The sequence below is a fragment of the Crassostrea angulata genome, chromosome 10 (assembly GCF_025612915.1).
Source record: "Crassostrea angulata isolate pt1a10 chromosome 10, ASM2561291v2, whole genome shotgun sequence".
NCBI lineage: Eukaryota > Metazoa > Mollusca > Bivalvia > Ostreida > Ostreidae > Magallana > Magallana angulata.
This window is the reverse complement of record NC_069120.1, coordinates 3,461,087-3,481,497: the sequence shown is the minus strand read 5'-3', so window position 1 is coordinate 3,481,497 and position 20,411 is coordinate 3,461,087. Positions and strand designations below refer to the sequence as shown.

Genomic DNA, 20,411 nt, shown 5'->3' with positions numbered 1-20,411 from the left:
AGAACATGGATTATAATTTGAGGTAATTGATACGTGTCATCCATTAACAATTTTAACTTCATCTTGATAACTACATGGTAAATGTCACTTAGCAATACTGAATTAAATATATTTAGTATCCTGCATGAGCATTGTATACCTGAAGAAATGAGCTGTAAGTTTTTGATTTGTATCGCACATGAAATTTCGAATATTATAAAAGATCGAATTATTACCAAAAGTTTACAATTTTTGGCCCCTGGAGCTAAGGTAAAGATAATCCGAGATTCTCCGACTCTCAAACCCCATTCTCCCCAAACCCCATTTCCATGATTTTATTTTCAAACAATAAATAATAAAAGCGACTAAACAGCAAGAGGTGTCTAATATTTGAGTTTTTACATCAAAATGAAGCTTAATTAAAAGGCAAACATGAGACACTCTGATATGTCAATCTAAGGGCAATCGGGTGACCGTCAAGGCCTGTAGGCCTCTTGTTTGGAGTATGAGGCCACTATTTGATACCTTCCCGGCTAGATGTTTCGGTATATATGTAGATAACTTTTTCTTTGCAATTCGAACGAAAAATATCGTTTTGATTGCTCCTTCCCGACTAGGTGTTTCGGTATATAGGTAGATAACTTTTTCTTTGCATTTCGAACAAAATATATCGTTTTGATTGCTCCTTCCCCGCTAGATGTTTCGGTATATTGGTAGATAACTTTTTCTTTGCATTTCGAACAAAAAATATCGTTTTGATTGCTCCTTCCCGGCGAGGTGTTTCGGTATATAGGTAGATAACCTTTTCTTTGCAATTCGAACGAAAAAAATATTTGAAAAAGAAATTGGGTCTACAATAGGGATACTTTTCCGATAACTTTTTCATCGATTTTTTCCCCTTGGCCGCTGTATTGTATTGCCCTATTTTGGAGCATTTTTTCAAAAATATCACAAACAATGAAAATGTAGCATTAATTTACCCAAGAATATCAATTAAAATAAAAAATGTTTGCATAATATTGCATAAAGAGTGCACCATTTCTCTTGATAGGTAATATTTATCAATTCAGGGTTGACAAACGGATTATGGATACTGTTCACACAAAAGAAACACAATTTGCTGTCACATTGACAACTTTTCTCTTGTTTGCTTGTTCTTTGTTTTTTTTTTTTTTTTTTGCACCAATCCGTCAAATCGCTCTTGTCATCAAAATGTGAAATTTCCAGGGCAATTTCCTCTTTGCAAAAAATTCTGAAATATTGAGATTTCTTTGTTTGGGGTGGGGGATGGGGTAGGGGTTGTAATGTGGTCCCAAAGAGCTACGGGTTTGCAGCACAGCTAACGCGTGCACTGTACGAAAACCATATACATGTAAAAGGATTTATTCTACGAATTGCACACTATGGACATCTAGAAAAAAGTGTTTTTATATCTGTTTTATTAAAAGAATTCACCAAATCTATGCAATATTTTGTATGCACACAGATAAGTACAACATAACATACAACTAAGTCATGATTACTGGAAATTAAATTTTCTAGGAAGGAAAGGTCAGACGACACGTTCCTCAATTTTATATAACATTTTGCTGGAATTTGGTAATGATTTATCCATATACAAGTACATTTTTATCATTTTAAAAATCATTATAAAAATAATTGTTATTGGAACTCTTTATTACGAGGAGATACAAAGATGCTCGAGGAACTTGTCGTCTGACCTTAAGGTCGCTGTCTTTCTTCCTCATATTTAAGATAAAATTAAAGATTGCCAATCATTTAGCACCTAATATTAACTTATTTTGTTTTTGGTTTTTTAATTAAACACAAATAACTGATTTACGGCGGAAGATGACAGTTAGGATCTTTGAAACAGTTCCTCCAGAATTCCCACTGTTGCTTCACCCAGATGGCGTTATAGCATCGGTATATGGGACAACAGGCACCTGAGACTCGCCTGTAGCACTCCAGCCCTACAAGAAAGAGCACGTGCCGTAACAATGCTTAACAATGTACACAACACGAAACACTGAAACCTGAAGGCTATGAAGTATAATACTGTATGTACTTTGTATTCCATTGATACATGTAGGATTTCAAAAAAAAAATCATTGACATGAATCAGAGAGTACGCTTGTATATTTAAAAAAGAAAACCAAACTTGTCTTCACGGCAAATAATGAAAGGAGCGTGAATGTTTATATGAACATTACATTCTGACCATCGTCAAAAATCCATGATCGTTCTCGCTTCTATTTAATGTTACACCAACATTTTATCTTATGGATCGTTAAAGAATCATTTCTAAAATATGATTTTATGTTCAAAGAAGGATATACGCAGTTCGTTGTTTTATGCTTTTTTTTAAAGGAGAAAGTGGAAAATCTGTTTTGTTTTGGAATTATTGCTTAACATTTCTTCTCTATAAGACACGTCGTTTTAAAAAATTCTATCCACAAGTTTGAAAAATATGAACAAAAGATGCGTTTTATTTTCAATTATAATTTAATTATTAAAAAAATCAAGACGTCTTATTGACTTTAAACATGATTTATTAGACGCTAATATCCTGCATTTATTCACACCATTTCAGTCTCACCAGTGTGTTACATTCAACAAAAACAGATTCATTTATTTCAATCTCAAAACCACTTTACAATGGTATAAAGAGACTATAAAATACATAAACTTTTAAAATTTTCTAATTAAATAACAGCATACGTGAAAATACAAGTATGAAGAAAGGTAGCCTCATGTTTTAATAGACATGAAGTATAGAAACTACTGGGGGCATATTTTGTGTATTTTCCAAATAAATAAACATACTTTTCTTTAAAACAGTGTTTACTGTTAGACATTAATGTTCAAAACTAAAAGTATTTTTTATTTTGGTATAACTTTAATTGAAATAAATGAATCTAAATCTAATAAAAGTATCTAAAGAAAATTCATATAAAATAATTCAGAGCATATTGTGGATGAGTACGAACGTTTTGTTTAGAAGTTTTTAGCATATGTGGACACAAAACACTGAAAAATTATTATCCCTCTCTGAACAACGAACTCGTGTTCTAGAAATTATACTTTAACGATTTATAAAATAAAATGTCGAAGTAACATTCCACCTTCAGTGTTAATAGAGAAGCGAGACGTTTCTGTAGACGAATTCTGACAAACCTGGGGCACACTTGCAGAAATTTGGATCACACTCTTCATTTTCATAGGCTAGCTGCGAGGAACATTCTCCTGTGGTCTCAAACGATGGAAAGAGCCCTGAAATTATTAATGGGGAGTGGATACACACGATTGAAACCCAAAATTTTCATATTCCTTTTTTTCCATTGAAAACTACCTTCAAGATTACTAGTTCAAATCGGTTCCATGTTCCTTTAATTTTGGATGTTGAAATCAAGACCCAAGACTCCGCCGAAGCATTAATTTTCTAAGCTAAAGTGCTTCACCTAAAAACGGTACCGTAACAATGACCTTGCACCCGAACTAATTATGAATTATCCAGAGTTGGTGCATTCATTTAATCCAAGATATAATAAGTGTTTTACGATGGCATTATGTACTTGGATATATAAAGGTGAATAAAACTACTTCATATCTTAGATTAATCACCGCTTTAATTTGAAATTTTTCAATGTTTGACCATATATGTAAATTTTAAGTAATGTAAGAATTGTAAATGCCCAAGCAGGTTTCGAACTCATGACTTGTACATCCGTAGCTCACACTTTATCCTTTTGTGCTATGTTTGCCGTTGACCAATGAATTGCACAAAGCTACTATATTAAAATGGCCCAGAAATAAAGCCAGTCACGACCATAACGCACCTAGCTAGGTCCTGTAGGTGTAGGTGTATTTGTGTAAGACCACGGCCTATGTTGATGATCGACGTCTATATACCCTGTCCCAATGTTTTGCTTCCACCACTTTTCTCTTGATATTCGATCATCATAAATACCTTTGTGCTCAAACTACGTTCATCCACTAATATAAAAAATGTCCAGATTATCTGCTTTGAAACGCCCCCTCTGCCGCTTCAGGTTTTAATACAACCCAAAATAGAAAGTCAACGGGGTTTAGCATTACATCAGCCATGAAATAGCCCGGATGATAACGTTTGCGAGGTATTTCAAGTGTGTTCCAAATGGTGAAAAGATGCAAACATTTCCCATTGTAAATCTTCTTAAGAAATTTGTGTTCGTTCCTGTGAACTTTTATAAATAGAAAATGATAACGTGTCAATGAAGATATCTTGTATATTTTCCCTTTCATCGATTTCAACTGTATTTCTTTCCCAAGTATGTGTATTTTTATTAAAAACCATCAGAAAGTGATGGAAGCAATGACTTGGGACCGACTATAGCTGTGACGAAACCTACCCTCTTGTGGAGGGAGTGTGTCCCCGCGGCTGTTCCTACAACACTTGGCTGTATACAGACAGTCTGAGGGTGACTGACAGGTCTGGGCTCCCACCCTCCATGTGATCAAAAACAAAACCTGCAATTTCAAAACAGAAATACAGAACTACTTAATAGCTTAGATTGAGAATATGAAGTTTTATAACTTGCGACACATTTCACGCATTGGACACGATCGAGGGCTAGGGTTAGACGACGCAGTCAAAGATGAGACGTTGAATGAGCTAACGTGGAAGCAAGGGTAGACAATGGGGCGCTCGACAACTCCTCCGATACCTTTCTTGTTTAATGTATTAATAATATTAACAAATTATGGTTCTGCAATAACATCTACAGAAATTCGTAATAAGTTCCGTGGTCAACAGAGGCTTGAAGACAGAAAATTAGAATTAGTAATATATGTCAATATTTGTGTATAACACTGAAAGCTAACACGAAACACCCCTGTTTCGGTCTTGTTAAAATGTTCCAATTATGATTTTGATCACTAGAAGTTTGGCGAGAATGAAGAAAGTTTAAGCTCACTGCAAGTATAGTTAGTCAGTCATTGGATCACGTTTTAACTGATGTTCCATTTCAGTTAATAACAGCACAGAAATACATTACCACTAACAACCGGGCCCCTGTTAGAGCATGTGATGATGATGCATGTACTTATAATCTTAAAACTCTCGGCTTTGCCAAAAAGTTACCGACCGTGATGCAAATCCTAATATTAATCATTAATATGTAGTTATATACTCTAAAATTTAACAAAAAGTGGTAATTACCAAAAGACGACAATACATCTCCTTTCCAATGGAAGTCGCACTTGAATCGTCTACATTGACAACCAGATTAATGGAAATCCACACTGTATAATATACTAGTATACACAGTTTATGGAAATCCACACTGTATGATATACTAGTATACACAGTTTATGGAAATCCACACTGTATAATATACTAGTATACACAGTTTGAGAACCAAAATCATCAGCTGTCAACGGAAAAGTCACATTATACTAATGACTTGCGTCATGCGATAGATCTTTGGTTGGTTAGCTCACCTGAGCCACAGACCCCAGTGGCCTTCTCTGCATTTTCTGTTGTTGTCTATGATGTTATTTTTATTGTGTAACGTGAAATATATTCTCAGAAACCCCTGAGCCAATTTTAACCAAAAGTCACACAAAACAGCATTAAATTTTCAAAATTATTTAAATGAAAGATTATACTTCCTTACAAGATCTAAAAAATAACAGAAAAGAAGATGTGCTTGTTTTAAAACATTTATCTCTCTGTGAAACATCAAAACTTTTGTATTGTAGTCTTTTCGGAACATAAAACATATTCAAACCTTGCGCAAGTTACGTGTGATTGTAGTGTTAGTGGTTAGAAGAGCGACCAATAAGGTTTATTTTATAATTATAACTTTCACTGACGAGGACGGCGACCTACTTTGACATCTTTATTTGGGTGGCAACTATGTAAGGAGTACAGTCATAATTAAGGACAATTTAACGTTCTGTTTATATCAGTCATCTTATAGACAGAAATGGGTAAAAAATATCAAACTGGCTTAAGCTACTTTTACATTTAACATCATATAAATAAAAGTGCATGCATCTCCCCATGCTATTTTATCATGTTGATATTCTTTTCCTTTTTTTTTTATTGCGTCCCTCTATTTTCATAGTGTAAGTCAGCGATTTTCGTAAAAGTCCATCATGCAATTACGGTCAAGTTAAGCACACTTGCACAGGTAAGTGACGTGGATCAAGGGCCTGTTTTACGTAAATCATTAGTTTACATATTGTGTATATCATTGCCATACATCTAAATATCATCATAGTCCGAACCTTTCAATTTGTTAATGTCAATGACATGCATATTTTCCTTATTATTTTTTCGCCGAGAAATCAACAACTTTTTAAAATAAGAAGGAATAGGGAATTCTGTTTAGAACTGCAGAAGATATATGAATGATCATGATAAACCTGAATAAATAATAGGACACGAATGTCCATTTACTCTATAGTTGTTATCTGTTGACAACGAACTGATAAGGTAAAAGTCAAATACTCTCAGTCGGATAGCAGCATGTACGGTCTTTTTGTGGTAATTGCTTAATATGCACTAATTATCATTTAATGCTTCATTACAGTCACTTACTTATGGCTGTTTTATCCGATGTCCCTTTGGCAGGTGCTTGTAGCTGTAGTAGCCACTGCTGCCACACAGAGTTGTCATTTCGGATCGCACTGCCCGTCCACGGCCACATGCTGTAGGAACAGTCTCGGAGAAGCACTTGTTGATTCCCCGGGATTCGGACATTTTGGTAAGTTTCCAAATGCACATCGAACTTTCCCCCATGGACCTGGATATTTCGAGTAATTTAAAATTTTCGAACGTTCGTCGGACTTTTTTTTTTGTGGTATTTTTTTGGGTAAGTCTAAAATTTAAAACGAACGTCGGAATTTCCCCAAGCACTTTTAAAAACCTTCATGGTATGCACAGTAAAATTGAAGCAATTCTTATTAAACCTTGAGAGTTTACACGATTAAATAAATCAAAAATCAATATTTCTCCTATAAATCCATGGGGCTTTATGATAGATTTGATCCCGGCTGACCATAATTATCACCTCATGATATTCAACGAATGATTTTTTATTACTTCTATTCATATAACTTTTAGCAATTGTTGACATTTATACGTGTTATTTTCCATTTAAACAATTGTGTAAACCCCGTTTGCACCCTCAGACAGTATGTCATTTGCGCCATTCATGAAATGCATTGGAATAATAGATACGTCACAAGTTTGATTCGTAGCGTTATCACAGACAAACACACTGGAAAAATGTAAATATCACTATCAACAGCTTTATACAACACCCCATCGCGTTACCCCAATTATATACAACAGACCGTCGCGCTAACGCAACGTTATACAACACACCACTGCGCTAACCAAATTATGTACATCACACTCTAGCGTTACCACAACTTCATACAACAGACAATCGCTATCACAACTATAATACAACACAATCACATCGTCATTCTAACACAACTACAAACAACACAACACGATAATATAACGTTTCACGAATGCGCTGTCACGATATCGTTGTATTGAATAGTTCAGTGGTGTGTTGTGTTAGATATGACAGCAGGCGAATGTGTAGCAGCGCAATAACGTGTTTCACGATAGAACGTTTTTTAAATTTTTGCTATTGCGACCACATGTGATATAAAGTTTCATTATACTATCATGCCAAATAGCGAAATCTGATTGATTTAGACGCAGTTTATAATCTGTCCTATTACACGCAGTGTTAGCAACACACTTAGCAACGTGTAACACTATGTTATACTTTCATGTTAAATACTGAAATCTGATTGGTTAAGACGCAGTTCATAATCCTTTCTATTACCCTCAGCGTTAGCAACGCACTTAGCAACGGGTAACATTAAAAATTGTTACATGCGCGAAAATTATGCGCGTACGGTTCGCTGTAGAATTCACGCTATTCCTATATAAAAGAAGTGAAATTTTCTTAAAAATTAAGACATTCAGTATAACAAAATAAATAGTGCCTGTTTGGGAGGATAACAGTTGAAATTGACACCCCGAGATAACCATTGTCAACCGACGCGAAGCAGGCACTATTTATATAGTGTTACACGTTGCTAAATGTGTTGCTAACGCTGGGGGTAATAGAAAGGATTATGAACTGCGTCTTAACCAATCAGATTTCAGTATTTAACATGAAAGTATAACAAAACGAATTGTTACATGCCCGTAAATTATGCGCATACGGTTCGCTGTAGAATATAAAAACAGTAATTTTTTTGATTAAAAGGCATTCAGCATAATAAAACAATTAGTGCCTGTTTGGGAAGGTAATAGTTGAAATTGACACCCCTCGAAAACCATGGTCAACCGACGCGAAGTGAAGGTTGACAATGGTTTTCTCGGGGGTATCAATTTCAACTGTTACCGTCCCAAACAGGCATTATTTATATAGTGTTAGCGTGACGGCGTGTCGTGTAACTGCATTGACATGCTTGTTTTTCTTATCGCGCGTTGATCTGACCCAAATGGTCCTATCCGTAAAAAAAATGTTTGTCGTGTCAGAAGTTTGTGAAACTGGCTTTAATTTTGAATTGTCTTTAAAACAACGCTTAACTTGAAGCCTGGTGATACCGTATCTTGCATTGATGAACCGACTCTCTCAAGTTACCGTTAATAATTTTTTACATTGTTACAGGCGGTATCTCTTTAACAGACCGATCAGGACAATGCACATCTCAACTGTCACGTGAACACCAGATTTGTGACTCACATTGTCATTGTGAACCAGGTTTGTTACTTCTCATATTTTTTTACTTCACTACTTTGTTTAGAAATCCTGTAATATCGAAACGTCGTATGTAACCGGTCTGTTGTTGTATCACCCATATTTATTGTCGAATATGGCTCGTTCGGAAGGTTAACTTTATTGCAGAAAAGGCCAAGACGATAGTATTTAATGTATAATGCCTCTTTTTAGGTTACGAATGCTATACTCCCATGTCTGGGGTGTGTTGTCCGCCAGCTCGCTGCTACAACGCCACCTGGGTACAACAACAGAAGGATTACTGGCAAAAGTGTATGGCAGACCCACACTGTGCTCTGCCGCCTTAATGGGTGTATAATAAAGAAATAGAACTGTTTCTATAAGAGAAGAATCAGTTAAACAGTGTCGCGTTTTAGATAAAAGAAACATATATTCATTAAAGAATAAAATAAAATTAAATTATTCATGATCTAACAGGAAAACACCTATAAACACCCCTCTCTCTCTTAGCTTCTTTTTTGTTGGATATTGCGACATACATTCACGATGAAGATCTGTTGAGTACAGCAGTGGTGCTGATATCCAGGTCTACAAATAGAACGTGTTGGTCTCAATATGTATCTAAGAAGTAAGGATAGCCTGGAAAACTAAAGCACAAACAACCTGGCGATTTACGAATGCAGATAAACATATTTTTACAGTGGCGTTGTGGAATTTTGTATGTTTCTGAGAGTGTTGTCTCTTTAACTTCTAAAGACCTAAACGCAGAATTGTGTGTAAGGTTTTTAAAATGTGTTAGCAAGTTTGAAAATAGTTTAAGCTGCGACTGCAAAATCTATGAAACACTATCCGAGAACTTCAGTAATAAAAATAACACGATAGGAAGAAGCTTTTATGAAAGGAGAAGGTGGATAAGATGCTTTCATTAATATAATCAGACACTGAAAAAATATCAACATATCCGATTGTTTTCATCATTCCCAAGAATATAGTTAACATCAAATCGATTTGTTACCCTTAAAAACTTCAATAATTTGAATATATATGATTCGAACTAGTGTATGCGTATCATAATCTTCAAAAGAGTTATTTTCTATAGAACTTCAGTGCCTTTCATCTTATAGAGTGGATCTGTGGTTCATATTTTTGTCATAGTTTAATTAATGTTATATGAAAAACGACCCATTTTCAATCAAAAGAAACGTGGGGTGATGACCCACTATACATAAGAGATATCACTTAGAGAATCCCAACAATTGAAAATGATGATGTCCGTAAACTCATGACCAAAATCGCAAATTGCATTTTAAATAAACTACATTTGTGACTGAAATCGCTTAGTGACCACACATTTCATAACCTTGTAGGAAATGGTTTTTTAGGTTGAGGGCTTGGTACCATCAGGCATTTTTTTTTCTTCGTGTTTTTTATTTTACGATTAACGAATGGATACTTGCACCAAATAATTCGATCATCATCTTGATAATTAACGGCAATGACGTTAGAATTAATATTGGAGATGGTTTTTATTCTTGAATATAACAAACCCCTAAAACAATGTGTTTTTTGCAAAATCATTTTATCATAAACTGTATATAAACATAAAACGTCGTCAAATTCTAACACATTCTTTTGGACGGAATGAGATAGTTCGTATAAATTATGAAAAAAAAAAAAATAAGTGCTTGATAATTAATTGAGGATGTGAATTTGTATTCGCTTAATCCTCAACGATCAAGCCAGACAATCAACAGGAACATATTTTAAATATAAAAATGTAGTTCTTTCCGCAACACCATGTGAAGAATTACATCAAAATTTGTACACCAGCTTTTGTTTACAAGACGATTTTAGAACTTATTCAGAACAACTGCAGATACTCCTGTCACATGGCTACACAATTGACTCTATCGTATAAGTTATCCTGTATCACAGTTAAAAAAAACTACTTGTGACTCTTGTTTTTTGTTTCTGTTTTTTGCAAACAAGTGATAATGAAATTTTTGCGATAAAAAGTACTTATGCCTCTGTGAAACTTTCGGTATCAAACCAGGCATATAGATGTTTATTACAATATTGTATTTTCCCCGATCAATAGACTGGTCAATTGTTGTAACATGATAATGTTATAAGTATATTTTTTTTATTGTAAATGACGACCTTCTCCAAATGCAAACGAAGAACAACATTTCCATCACGACAAAAGTATGTAAATTGTTTCAACTTATTGCTGATCTGCTTAAAAGCTTGAAGCTGGTTTTTCGCGAAAGAAAGCGTAAACGTCCACAGTTGGGAATTTTGAAAGTTAAATCTTTGAAAAAATTGATAAAGAAGCGTTTTTCTTTCACAACAACATAATAAAGTTTTGTGTATTTATGAAACTGTTAATTCCTAACTATTTTAATCGAGATGCATTGGTGTAACATTTACCGAAATCGATATTGGGACGTAAATTGTATTTGAACATGTTTGAAATAAAACAAACTCAGTTAAAATGTATTTTGTGCATTCAAAAATGATTTGACAGCATGTTAATGTACATGGGAACAAATTATGGAGGAAGAGGACAATGTGGATCTCTGAAACAAGTGTCCCAATATTCCCTGTCTTCTCTTACCCAGGTGGCGTTATAACATTGATATGGTATACAACAGACACCCGAGATCGGCCTGTAGCACTCAAGACCTACAACAGAATAACTGCAAATCAACAAAATATCCAACATTTCATTGAAAAATAAATAATGACAAACTAAAAACGAAGAAATTGGCTTCAAAGATGACGATTCTGTGGATTGGTTAAGAAAAACACTTTTGTGATTTGCATGACATGGACTCAGGATCAAAGAGATGATTAAGAATTGTATGGTATTGTCAGTTATGAACTGGATACAGACCTGGTGAACATTCGCAGTACTTTGGGTAACACTGTTCATATTCCCGACCTAGGCGGTAAGAGCATTGGCCTGTGATCTCGAGTGGTTCTTGCGATCCTGTAATTCATTAAATTTAGTTTTTAAAAGTACGTATTCATCACTCAAATAATGCTAAAATCTCTTTCCTTAAAAACCGTAAAATATGGTTTTAAAAATAAAATACCGGAGGAAAACATGCAAATCTTTGTGAAAACATATGAATTAAATTCTATCCAATTTATTGTGTGTTTTCTAACCTCAGGTCTTGCATGGTGTTGGAATCTCAACTCGTTGTATAAAAAAATTGTTATCACACATCTTGAGTTATCATACTATTACTATTACTTATTATATTAAGGGACCTAGACACGATTTGAAATTTTTATAGTTTTTCATTATGTATGAAACTTTTCACATGGGCAATTGACATGTTTGACCATAATTCGATCATTAGAAGTTTAATTACAAGCGAGATACAGAGGTAAGAACAATTCACCAGCGATAACCATACATAACAAAGAGAGAGATGAAAAGTATAATTTTAATTAGATTGACTTATACCAATAAAAGATATATGTAAACTATTACATATCTAAACTCTGTAACTTGCTTGTAACTCGATATTTGACATTCAAATTTTGACAAAGCATTTAAATACCCATGTTAACCATTTTAAACAGTAAAAAAAAAAGAAAAATAATATTTGAATTCAAATTGTGTCTTAGTCCTTTAAACGTTTGTTTCTGAACGTCTAAGAGATTTTACAATTGTTGTTAAAGTACCTCTAGCAAAGACACCTAGCTGTTACAAATGTTGTTAAAGTAACTCTTGCAAAGACACCTAGCTGTTACAAATGTTGTTAAAGTACCTCCTACAAAGACACCTAGCTGTTACAAATGTTGTTAAAGTAACTCTTGCAAAGACACCTAGCTGTTACAAATGTTGTTGAAGTACCTCCTACAAAGACACCTAGCTGTTACAAATGTTGTTAAAGTACCTCTTGCAAAGACACCTAGCTGTTACAAATGTTGTTAAAGTACCTCCTACAAAGACACCTAGCTGTTACAAATGTTGTTAAAGTACCTCCTACAAAGACACCTAGCTGTTACAAATGTTGTTAAAGTACCTCCTACAAAGACACCTAGCTGTTACAAATGTTGTTAAAGTACCTCCTACAAAGACACCTAGCTGTTACAAATGTTGTTAAAGTACCTCTTGCAAAGACACGTGGCTGTTACAAACCCTACCTTCTCTTGGTGGAAGTACATCTCCGTAGCTATTTTTACAGCATTTGGCGGACTGTGCACAGTCGGACAGTGATTGGCATGTCTCGGCTTCTGTCCTCCATGTGATCAGAAACAAAACCTGTCCATTCAAAACAGAACAGTTTATTTCTCTATTTATTTGGTTGTTGTTTACAACATAGGGACCATTACAAACATATACACAATTTACACTTAATGCGTGAGTAGAGAAAAAATAAACAATTGATGATTATGTTGCACGATCTTGCAAAATATAAAACACTGATGTAAACTAAATCTTTACATAACGAACTAAAGCTTCTTCATACATTCACTTAATCAGTAGGCAAACGCTAAATTCGAAATACGCATCAACTGAAAATGCACAGAAAACTACCAATTTACAGCTGTCGCAATAAAAAATAAATACTGATAAAAAAAATCTGCAGGTTTGATTTTGGCGCTCATTTATTTTACCAGCGAGTTAATACAAAGTGGCTTGCAAACCTATAACTGTAGCTAGACTTCACAGTAAAGATAAATTTAATGTTCGAGAGCATGTGAGAACGATACATACTGTAGCTTCATATTTTTGTTTTGTCAAAGAGTGGTTGCAAATAACACAGAGCCAGCACATACAGAAAGCAATTCCAAAATAATAAAGAATAGAAGTCAATAATTACCAGAAGACTGTAGAACATCTCCCTATCGAAGAATTTCATATTCAAGGCGTCTGGATCGACAACTACTTTTAAATTCATGGTGATATATATATACACTAATTCCAAATAACAAAACAGCTGTCACAAAACAAGATGCACGATTCTTGATACATGTTACATAATTTTATATTTGTTTTTGTTAGCTCACCTGAGCTGTAAATTAAGTTAAGGTTTGTTAATATAAAAATTTATCCGACTTTAGTAATAACATTGTTGTCCATGGCATACTATCTCACTCTTTCTTCTTCGCCATAACGACAGCGTCAAATTTGGCCAACAAAACAAACATTCTTTGTAAACTTGTTTTAGTCATTGATGAGCAGAACATACTCTTTTAAAGTAAAACTCTTCAGTTTATTTTTAATAGGTGTTGTCAAAACCATTTTTGGAAAAAAACACTGAAAAAGGTACCTACAATATCATTCTTAGAGAGCTTTCTTGATTGAATTAAAAGGGCATGATTGTCATGGTCATTTTTTTTATTTTTAAAATCTTTTTGAAAAGAAATAGCTTCGTACAAATTTATATTGAAATATTCAAAATTTTAAGCTCGTGTAGCTAACATATTAAGGTAGATTTGATTGGTTACTTGTGGACCATCCAGCCTCTCAAAACTTTTGCGCAATCTTTTTGATACTAGATTTTTTTTGCATAATCACCTATTTCATTTTTACATCAGCTATGTATGTAATGGTTGCCTGGTTACAGTTTCCATATATTGTGGAAAATTTCATGTTTATTCCTGTTTCAAGAAGAATTTAATGCATTTGTGTCCTATTTATCACACCCACAAAGCAAGTGGTGATGAAAATAGAACGTTACTTCCTCGAACCTCTCAATGAGAGCTTGTCATATATTCAAAGAAGGCGGGTAAAAACCACATTCCAATTCCTATAGGATCTTTGATAATAACTTGTCTGTATTCTTCAGAAGCTGAACTTTTGAACATTTTTATTATGAACGAATATCGATATGTTGAATTCGAATTCCAACTGAGGTCTACTTTTTGATTTTAGTTTCTACTAAGACAATATAGTAATTTGAGAGGTTCACATGTCGGGTAATGTTGTTCAGGTCAGCGATATCGCCCAATCACCTCTCGTTTTCAAATTAATACAGCAATCCCAATATATTTTTTCCCACATAATTTATGGTCATGCATCAATATCACGACAGCCCCAGGCTCTTTGTTTTTTTTAATATAGTATGGTAACTGCGCTTATGTTAAAGCTGCACGATGTTTAAAATCTTCAACATTTAGTTTTGATACAGAGAAATAAAACAAGCATCTTCCAAATAATATTCACTCCTTTTTTAACGAGCTTAAACTTGCCTTATGATTACAATGTCCGTTATTTTTGTATCAAATCGAAGTTAGCAGCATAACCGAGATCAGATTTCATCGGTACTCAATCATCTGAAGAGATGAAGAATTTAATTTTTATTTTTTCAACACACAATCGGGATTTAAGCCTTTATTTCTTTAATATCAATGTATATTACTCCTTTCTGCTATAAATATATAAATATATAATTTGACGTATAGTAAATAGTTATCAGGTTCCCAAATCGCTACTGGTGCGTAACAATTAAACAATTAAGACTCATGAACCTATTGAATTCATTGATGAATTTATTGAATTCAATCTGCTTTGTTAAAATCACATTCAACATCTCTATGAAGAATTGCTCAATGTGTAGGAAAAACTCAACATTTTGAGTGTTTTTAGGTATACATATGTGATTATTGTTTTGAAATATATTAGAATTTAATACAGACAATGTTATATAAATTTTTCGAATGCATTATCTATTTCTATTTGTAACTTTTGATTGATTATGCAATTGGTTATTATTTTAAGGAAATAATGAATAATAATATAGAAAAAGGAAACTATTCACTGGCCATGAAATAACTCGGTGAATTTTGTCAGGCAAGTGCTTGCACACACGAACTAAGCAATATCTTGTCATGAGATGTTGAATGCAAATACTCAGTATTCCCATCAATCTTTGGCTTATCACTTTTCAGTATTCTCATTACTTTGATTATGTTTTAAGTGCTATACTCCCATATACAGGGTGTGCTTGACAGATCCACCCTGTGGTCTGCCGCCGTTATCAGCGTACATAAAGACGTAAAACCAACTTATAAATTGCTCAATTTTTTGTTTAATTGAAAGAGAAATGATGATAATAGGATACACAAATAAATAAAATAGTATTTAACAAACAGACAATATCATTTACTCCTTGAATTGTATGCATACATGTATGATGTTAAGGCCGTAAGACTGTAAGGCGGTAGAAAAAGAACAAGACATTTATAAGGTAAATCAACAATATCTTAATAAACGGGATCAGTTATATCGTTTACATAGTAACACTTGATACTGTAGTAATCTTATACTCCTTCTTTGGAAAAATTAACAAGTTGATTTTTGCCTTGTATATAAAACACAACTGGCCTCAGGTTCATGAAGCATTTTAGGTTTAAGTCCAAAAGTCCATTTTTTATAACAGAAACATTGATCATAAAATTATGCTCGAAATTTCTAACTATGAACGTGATATAAATACACATCATAATCATTATAGAATTTCATGTTTACAAAGTTTACAATCACAAAACAATTTGACAGTGTACAAGTTTTGATTTTAGTCTATAACTGATACATGATCCTAGGGCCATGCTCCGCCATCACCATTTTTTTTCCAAATCACTCAACTCAGTCCTCAACTTAAATCCTTACAAGAAAAATACATAAATTTGAGGTCAAAACTCAGACTTGAGGCTGAGTATTAACTTGAAGAAAGTTGGTGACGACGGGGCTTGATCTATTAAACTATCTATGTTAGTTATGATATCCTATAAAGCCTGCGAAGTGAAACATACTACTTTTAGTGTTTCCAGTATATTAATGATACACACTATCTTGTAGCGTACGACATGGACACAGATACCGATGGTTCTCGCGATACTTCAGAATCGTGTGTAGAAGATGGGGCAGTTGATAACTGAGAAGCAAAAATCCTATTCATGACCTTGCGTTGAAAAAAATCAAATGTATCCTTTCGGAAAACTATGTAGATCCAGGGATCAACTATAGAGTTGGTCACAGAAATTCGTAGAGCCACCAACTCAAACTGGCCATTTCCAGATAGGGTTCCAATTGCATGACCAAATATGTTAATCTATAAAACATAGAACAATTGTGATTTTATCGCTTGTCGATAGAAATATATTTTTTTTGATACAATAACTGTACCGTATATAAATGAAAACCTTGCTTCAATCTTGATATACTTACCAAGAGCGGGGTAATGCATGAACTGAACAGGATAACAATCAAAAGAAGGAAAGCGATGATGTATATGTCTTTCTTCTTAGGTTTCTTCTTCTTTTGTTGGATGTTGCGGCACACATTGAAAATAACAGTTATATTGAGCGCTGCAGTGGTGCCAAGAACCAGGATCCCCGTTACTGAATAAAGGAAAGCAAACGCTCTGGTCTCACTATGAACAAAATCCAAGAAGCACCAGGAGCCTGGGAAAAAGCTCAAACTTTTATGTCCTGCCATTAAATGGAGGCTAGACATCACTGCCGAAAAAATCCAAATTCCTGCTATCATTAAGATGGCTCTCCGATTTTTTGTTGGCTTGTTATAAAAATGTGGATAAAGGATCGCTAGAAAACGATCTAATGACATAGCACAGACAATCAAAGCCGAGGCCAGGATCGTAAACATCAAGATGAACGCCATGTAGTCACACATGGGCTGAGGATAATCATACTGGAACTGTGAAGCGTAACGGACCATCACCAGGGGGTAGGACAGGAACACCCCACCCCCGTCTGTGATGGCAAGCCCACAAACAAAGCGGTAAAAGGGGCGCCATTTGTGCGATCTTGCCGAACAGAAGAGAATGACCAGTGCTAGAATATTTCCCACCACTCCGAAGACAAGTAAAAGTGAAGCCGGTGCTGGTGATGGCCAATTCGGAACACTCGTTGTCTCATTGGTGCTGCTATTGATGTAAAGCGTTGTTTCCATTTCAAAGTTTTCTTCCGTTTTGCCTTTTTTTCGTCTATAAGGACATCTGTAACCTTTTTTATCTGATTTGTTTTATAAATCAGATAAAATCGATACAATCAACTTCCTACATACATATGTTCAATGGATTTCCCTAAGTCCACCTAATTGTTACAAACACTGTGTCTTCAAATTTCCTGCCTGTTAAGAAGTAATTTTTAAATGCCGTAAGCTGTTCTATAAAGTAAGACAGAAGTGGTGCTTCTATGTTTCCTCTAGTCATTCATCCAGACTTGAATATAAGTGTTGAGGTGTGAGCACTACTGCATGGTGTGTCTCTCGTCATATTTAGACCTCTTACGTATCATGTACGGGAAGAGGCGAACAGTCACACTAGCGATCCGGTCAACACCTAGCATCGTCCCTGCAACAATAAGGTCATTTAACACAAAGTCTGGTAATACTTTTTTCAAGACTTTCAAGTCAAAACTTAATTAAAACACATTCTTGCCAAATTGTTATATTTATACCACCACCAAATCCCATCTCACACCCAAAAAGAAAATGAGAAGAATATTCTTGAAAACATATCCAAAGCAATTTCCCCCTATATAAAATTCTTTGTAATCTCATTTTACATAAGCCGACTTTTCTAGTAAGTATAATGATTTAAATAAATTATTAATCTGACTTCACACACATATTTATATTTTCTTTTTTCTTAATTTCTGAAAATTTTGTTCGGTCGTTTTGAAAGATAACTAATGAATAAGTGGCATCGTGTCCATTGTCAATGAGGTCACTATCAATGATGTCACTTTCAATTAGGACACTTATCTAACCACTGTCCCAGCCGACAGCGACGTCAGTGAAACACTTAAACAGGGACATTCATAAGTTTTAAATTTCGAGTATTTTATTTTCAATAGATTTCGAGTATGTCAAACTGGATACTGGATAAATGTTTTTTTGGTCTTGTTTAGGGAAATAGTTGTTGAATTTCACCGGCTCAATATTAGGAAGAGTACACGGATGTTATTTATGGAGAACATATTCCTCTTGATTGCGCAATATATATGCTGTATTTTTATTCTGCAAAAAATGACATGTGGTGATAACAAATAAGTTCACTGTGATATATCGAGTCTACGTAAGTGTGGAAGTAACAATTGTTATTAATTGATAATACGTCGTCGATATACCTGAATGTTGAGTTGAAGGCTACAGCGAGGTTTTTTTTCACGTACAAGTTTAAAAAGAATAAATTCTGCTTCATATGAATACAAAGTCATAAACAAACTGTGCCAATTTGATATTCCTTAATTTCTTCCTGAGAATTCTATTTGATATGAACCAGCAGTTTGTTATTGTTTACGTGTCATTAAGGATGAAAATTGATTAAAGATTAAGGGAGGAAAATTAGGTGATATAGCATATCTTCAAGAAGAAACTTGCAATTGTAAGAAGTTTAATCCAATCCTATTATCTGTTCAGATAGGAATTTACACATTGTTTTTTAATCAACAATAGGCCAAAAAAATCAGTATTTCAGTGCTGAATGCTTTGATTAAAGAAAATTGATTAATGTTTCTACCCCATTGCTGCTGATCAGGACTATTTACTGATAATCCACACAAGTGACATCAGTCACACCTAATCAAACATACAACCACTCACTAGCGCACCCTCAGCTCGTATACGCTAGCTAGGAACCAATAATAGCGGCTGCCAAACCATAATGAAGAAACGGTGTCGCTTAGAAAGACAAAGCATACAACCGCTGCTTAAGATCACGATAGGAAGTTGACACTACCTAGTATGGAATAAGAAGAATTAAGCATTATTAAATAACCTTCTTTTATTTCACATTGAACAAGCATCGTATTTAAGGTGAGAGGCAAGGGATAAAATGTTGAACTCGCCACTAAAATAGCGAGAAATACAAAATGAAGCATTCTATTTACTTGTTACAATGTTTCAAGCATATTCATATAATTATGGTTAATCTAAAAAAATAATAATTACGTTTTACGTTTATTTTCCAATAGCACCGTAACACAGACAGAGTACTGCAAGGTTATATAATTTAATTTTAGTTGTAACGCGCTTTCCGATTGAGTAAAAAATATTTAATTGGCCTATCGTATAGAGAAAGTTGCCTACGTCATAGGAAGACTAACGTCAAAAATGTATCAATCCGCCTGACGATACGTTTGTATTTTGTACTTGACGTCAATTAATTAAAAGGTCAATTTTTTTTTTAATTTACAATTCATAACAAAATATTAAATTATGAGCAATGAATGCAATATTTATTTATTTCTTTTTAACAATTTAAAATGGTTTGGGGCAGTTTACGCTTTTTTATAAACCATTTGATATCACATATCGAATTCATTTCTTAACGACGTTGGATCCTGCTATCAAAAGTCTTTAAGTTTTTTTCTAAAGTATTTTGTTTAATCTACGCACATAGCTTAACCAAAATTCAAAACAAAATTTTAGGGTCTATATGCTTCATTCGGCGCTACGGTGTATTTGATATAACCTTTTTGCACTGAAAGTGCAGATTGCGCATAAATCGCTTTTCCCTCTATATTTTATTATCGGAATGAACATTGGAATCAAATACAAATTTATACTATTTAAAATGAATAAAATTAAAATTATCATAAAGAAAATTGTTACAATTTCTTCATCTAATTGCTATTTTGACATTGTTGCACTAAAAAATCCGCTATTTTTACACATTAACGATT

At 34.0% G+C, this 20,411-nt stretch overlaps 4 protein-coding genes across 5 annotated transcripts; 1 reads left to right on the top strand and 3 right to left on the bottom strand.

Moving 5' to 3' along the window:
- Positions 1-1,384: 1,384 nt before the first annotated feature.
- On the bottom strand, positions 1,385-5,424 carry LOC128166816 (uncharacterized). Its single transcript, XM_052832204.1, has 4 exons — positions 5,180-5,424; positions 4,371-4,488; positions 3,157-3,252; positions 1,385-1,952 (listed from the first exon to the last, which is right to left on the bottom strand). Exons 1-4 carry the CDS (start codon positions 5,195-5,197, stop codon positions 1,819-1,821), a joined length of 366 nt encoding a protein of 121 aa, XP_052688164.1. The 5' UTR covers positions 5,198-5,424; the 3' UTR covers positions 1,385-1,818.
- A 1,017-nt stretch (positions 5,425-6,441) lies between these two features.
- Positions 6,442-9,114, top strand: LOC128166815 (uncharacterized). 2 transcript variants are annotated; one of them, XM_052832203.1, is made up of 4 exons: positions 6,442-6,460; positions 6,558-6,731; positions 8,670-8,762; positions 8,952-9,114. In XM_052832203.1, the coding sequence occupies exons 2-4, from the start codon at positions 6,584-6,586 to the stop codon at positions 9,083-9,085; spliced, it is 375 nt and encodes a 124-aa protein (XP_052688163.1). In that variant the 5' UTR covers positions 6,442-6,460; positions 6,558-6,583; the 3' UTR covers positions 9,086-9,114. The 2 variants fall into 2 exon arrangements, with proteins under 2 accessions (XP_052688163.1, XP_052688162.1); XM_052832202.1 differs by having other exon boundaries at positions 6,446-6,511; positions 6,599-6,731.
- Positions 9,115-11,227: 2,113 nt separating this feature from the next.
- On the bottom strand, positions 11,228-13,657 carry LOC128168024 (uncharacterized). Its single transcript, XM_052834095.1, has 4 exons — positions 13,580-13,657; positions 12,900-13,017; positions 11,635-11,730; positions 11,228-11,423 (listed from the first exon to the last, which is right to left on the bottom strand). The coding sequence occupies exons 1-4, from the start codon at positions 13,655-13,657 to the stop codon at positions 11,290-11,292; spliced, it is 426 nt and encodes a 141-aa protein (XP_052690055.1). The 3' UTR covers positions 11,228-11,289.
- A 1,535-nt stretch (positions 13,658-15,192) lies between these two features.
- Positions 15,193-18,019, bottom strand: LOC128166511 (prostaglandin E2 receptor EP4 subtype-like). The gene is made up of 2 exons (XM_052831718.1): positions 16,930-18,019; positions 15,193-16,813 (listed from the first exon to the last, which is right to left on the bottom strand). The coding sequence occupies exons 1-2, from the start codon at positions 17,671-17,673 to the stop codon at positions 16,550-16,552; spliced, it is 1,008 nt and encodes a 335-aa protein (XP_052687678.1). The 5' UTR covers positions 17,674-18,019; the 3' UTR covers positions 15,193-16,549.
- Between the last annotated feature and the right edge of the window lie 2,392 nt (positions 18,020-20,411).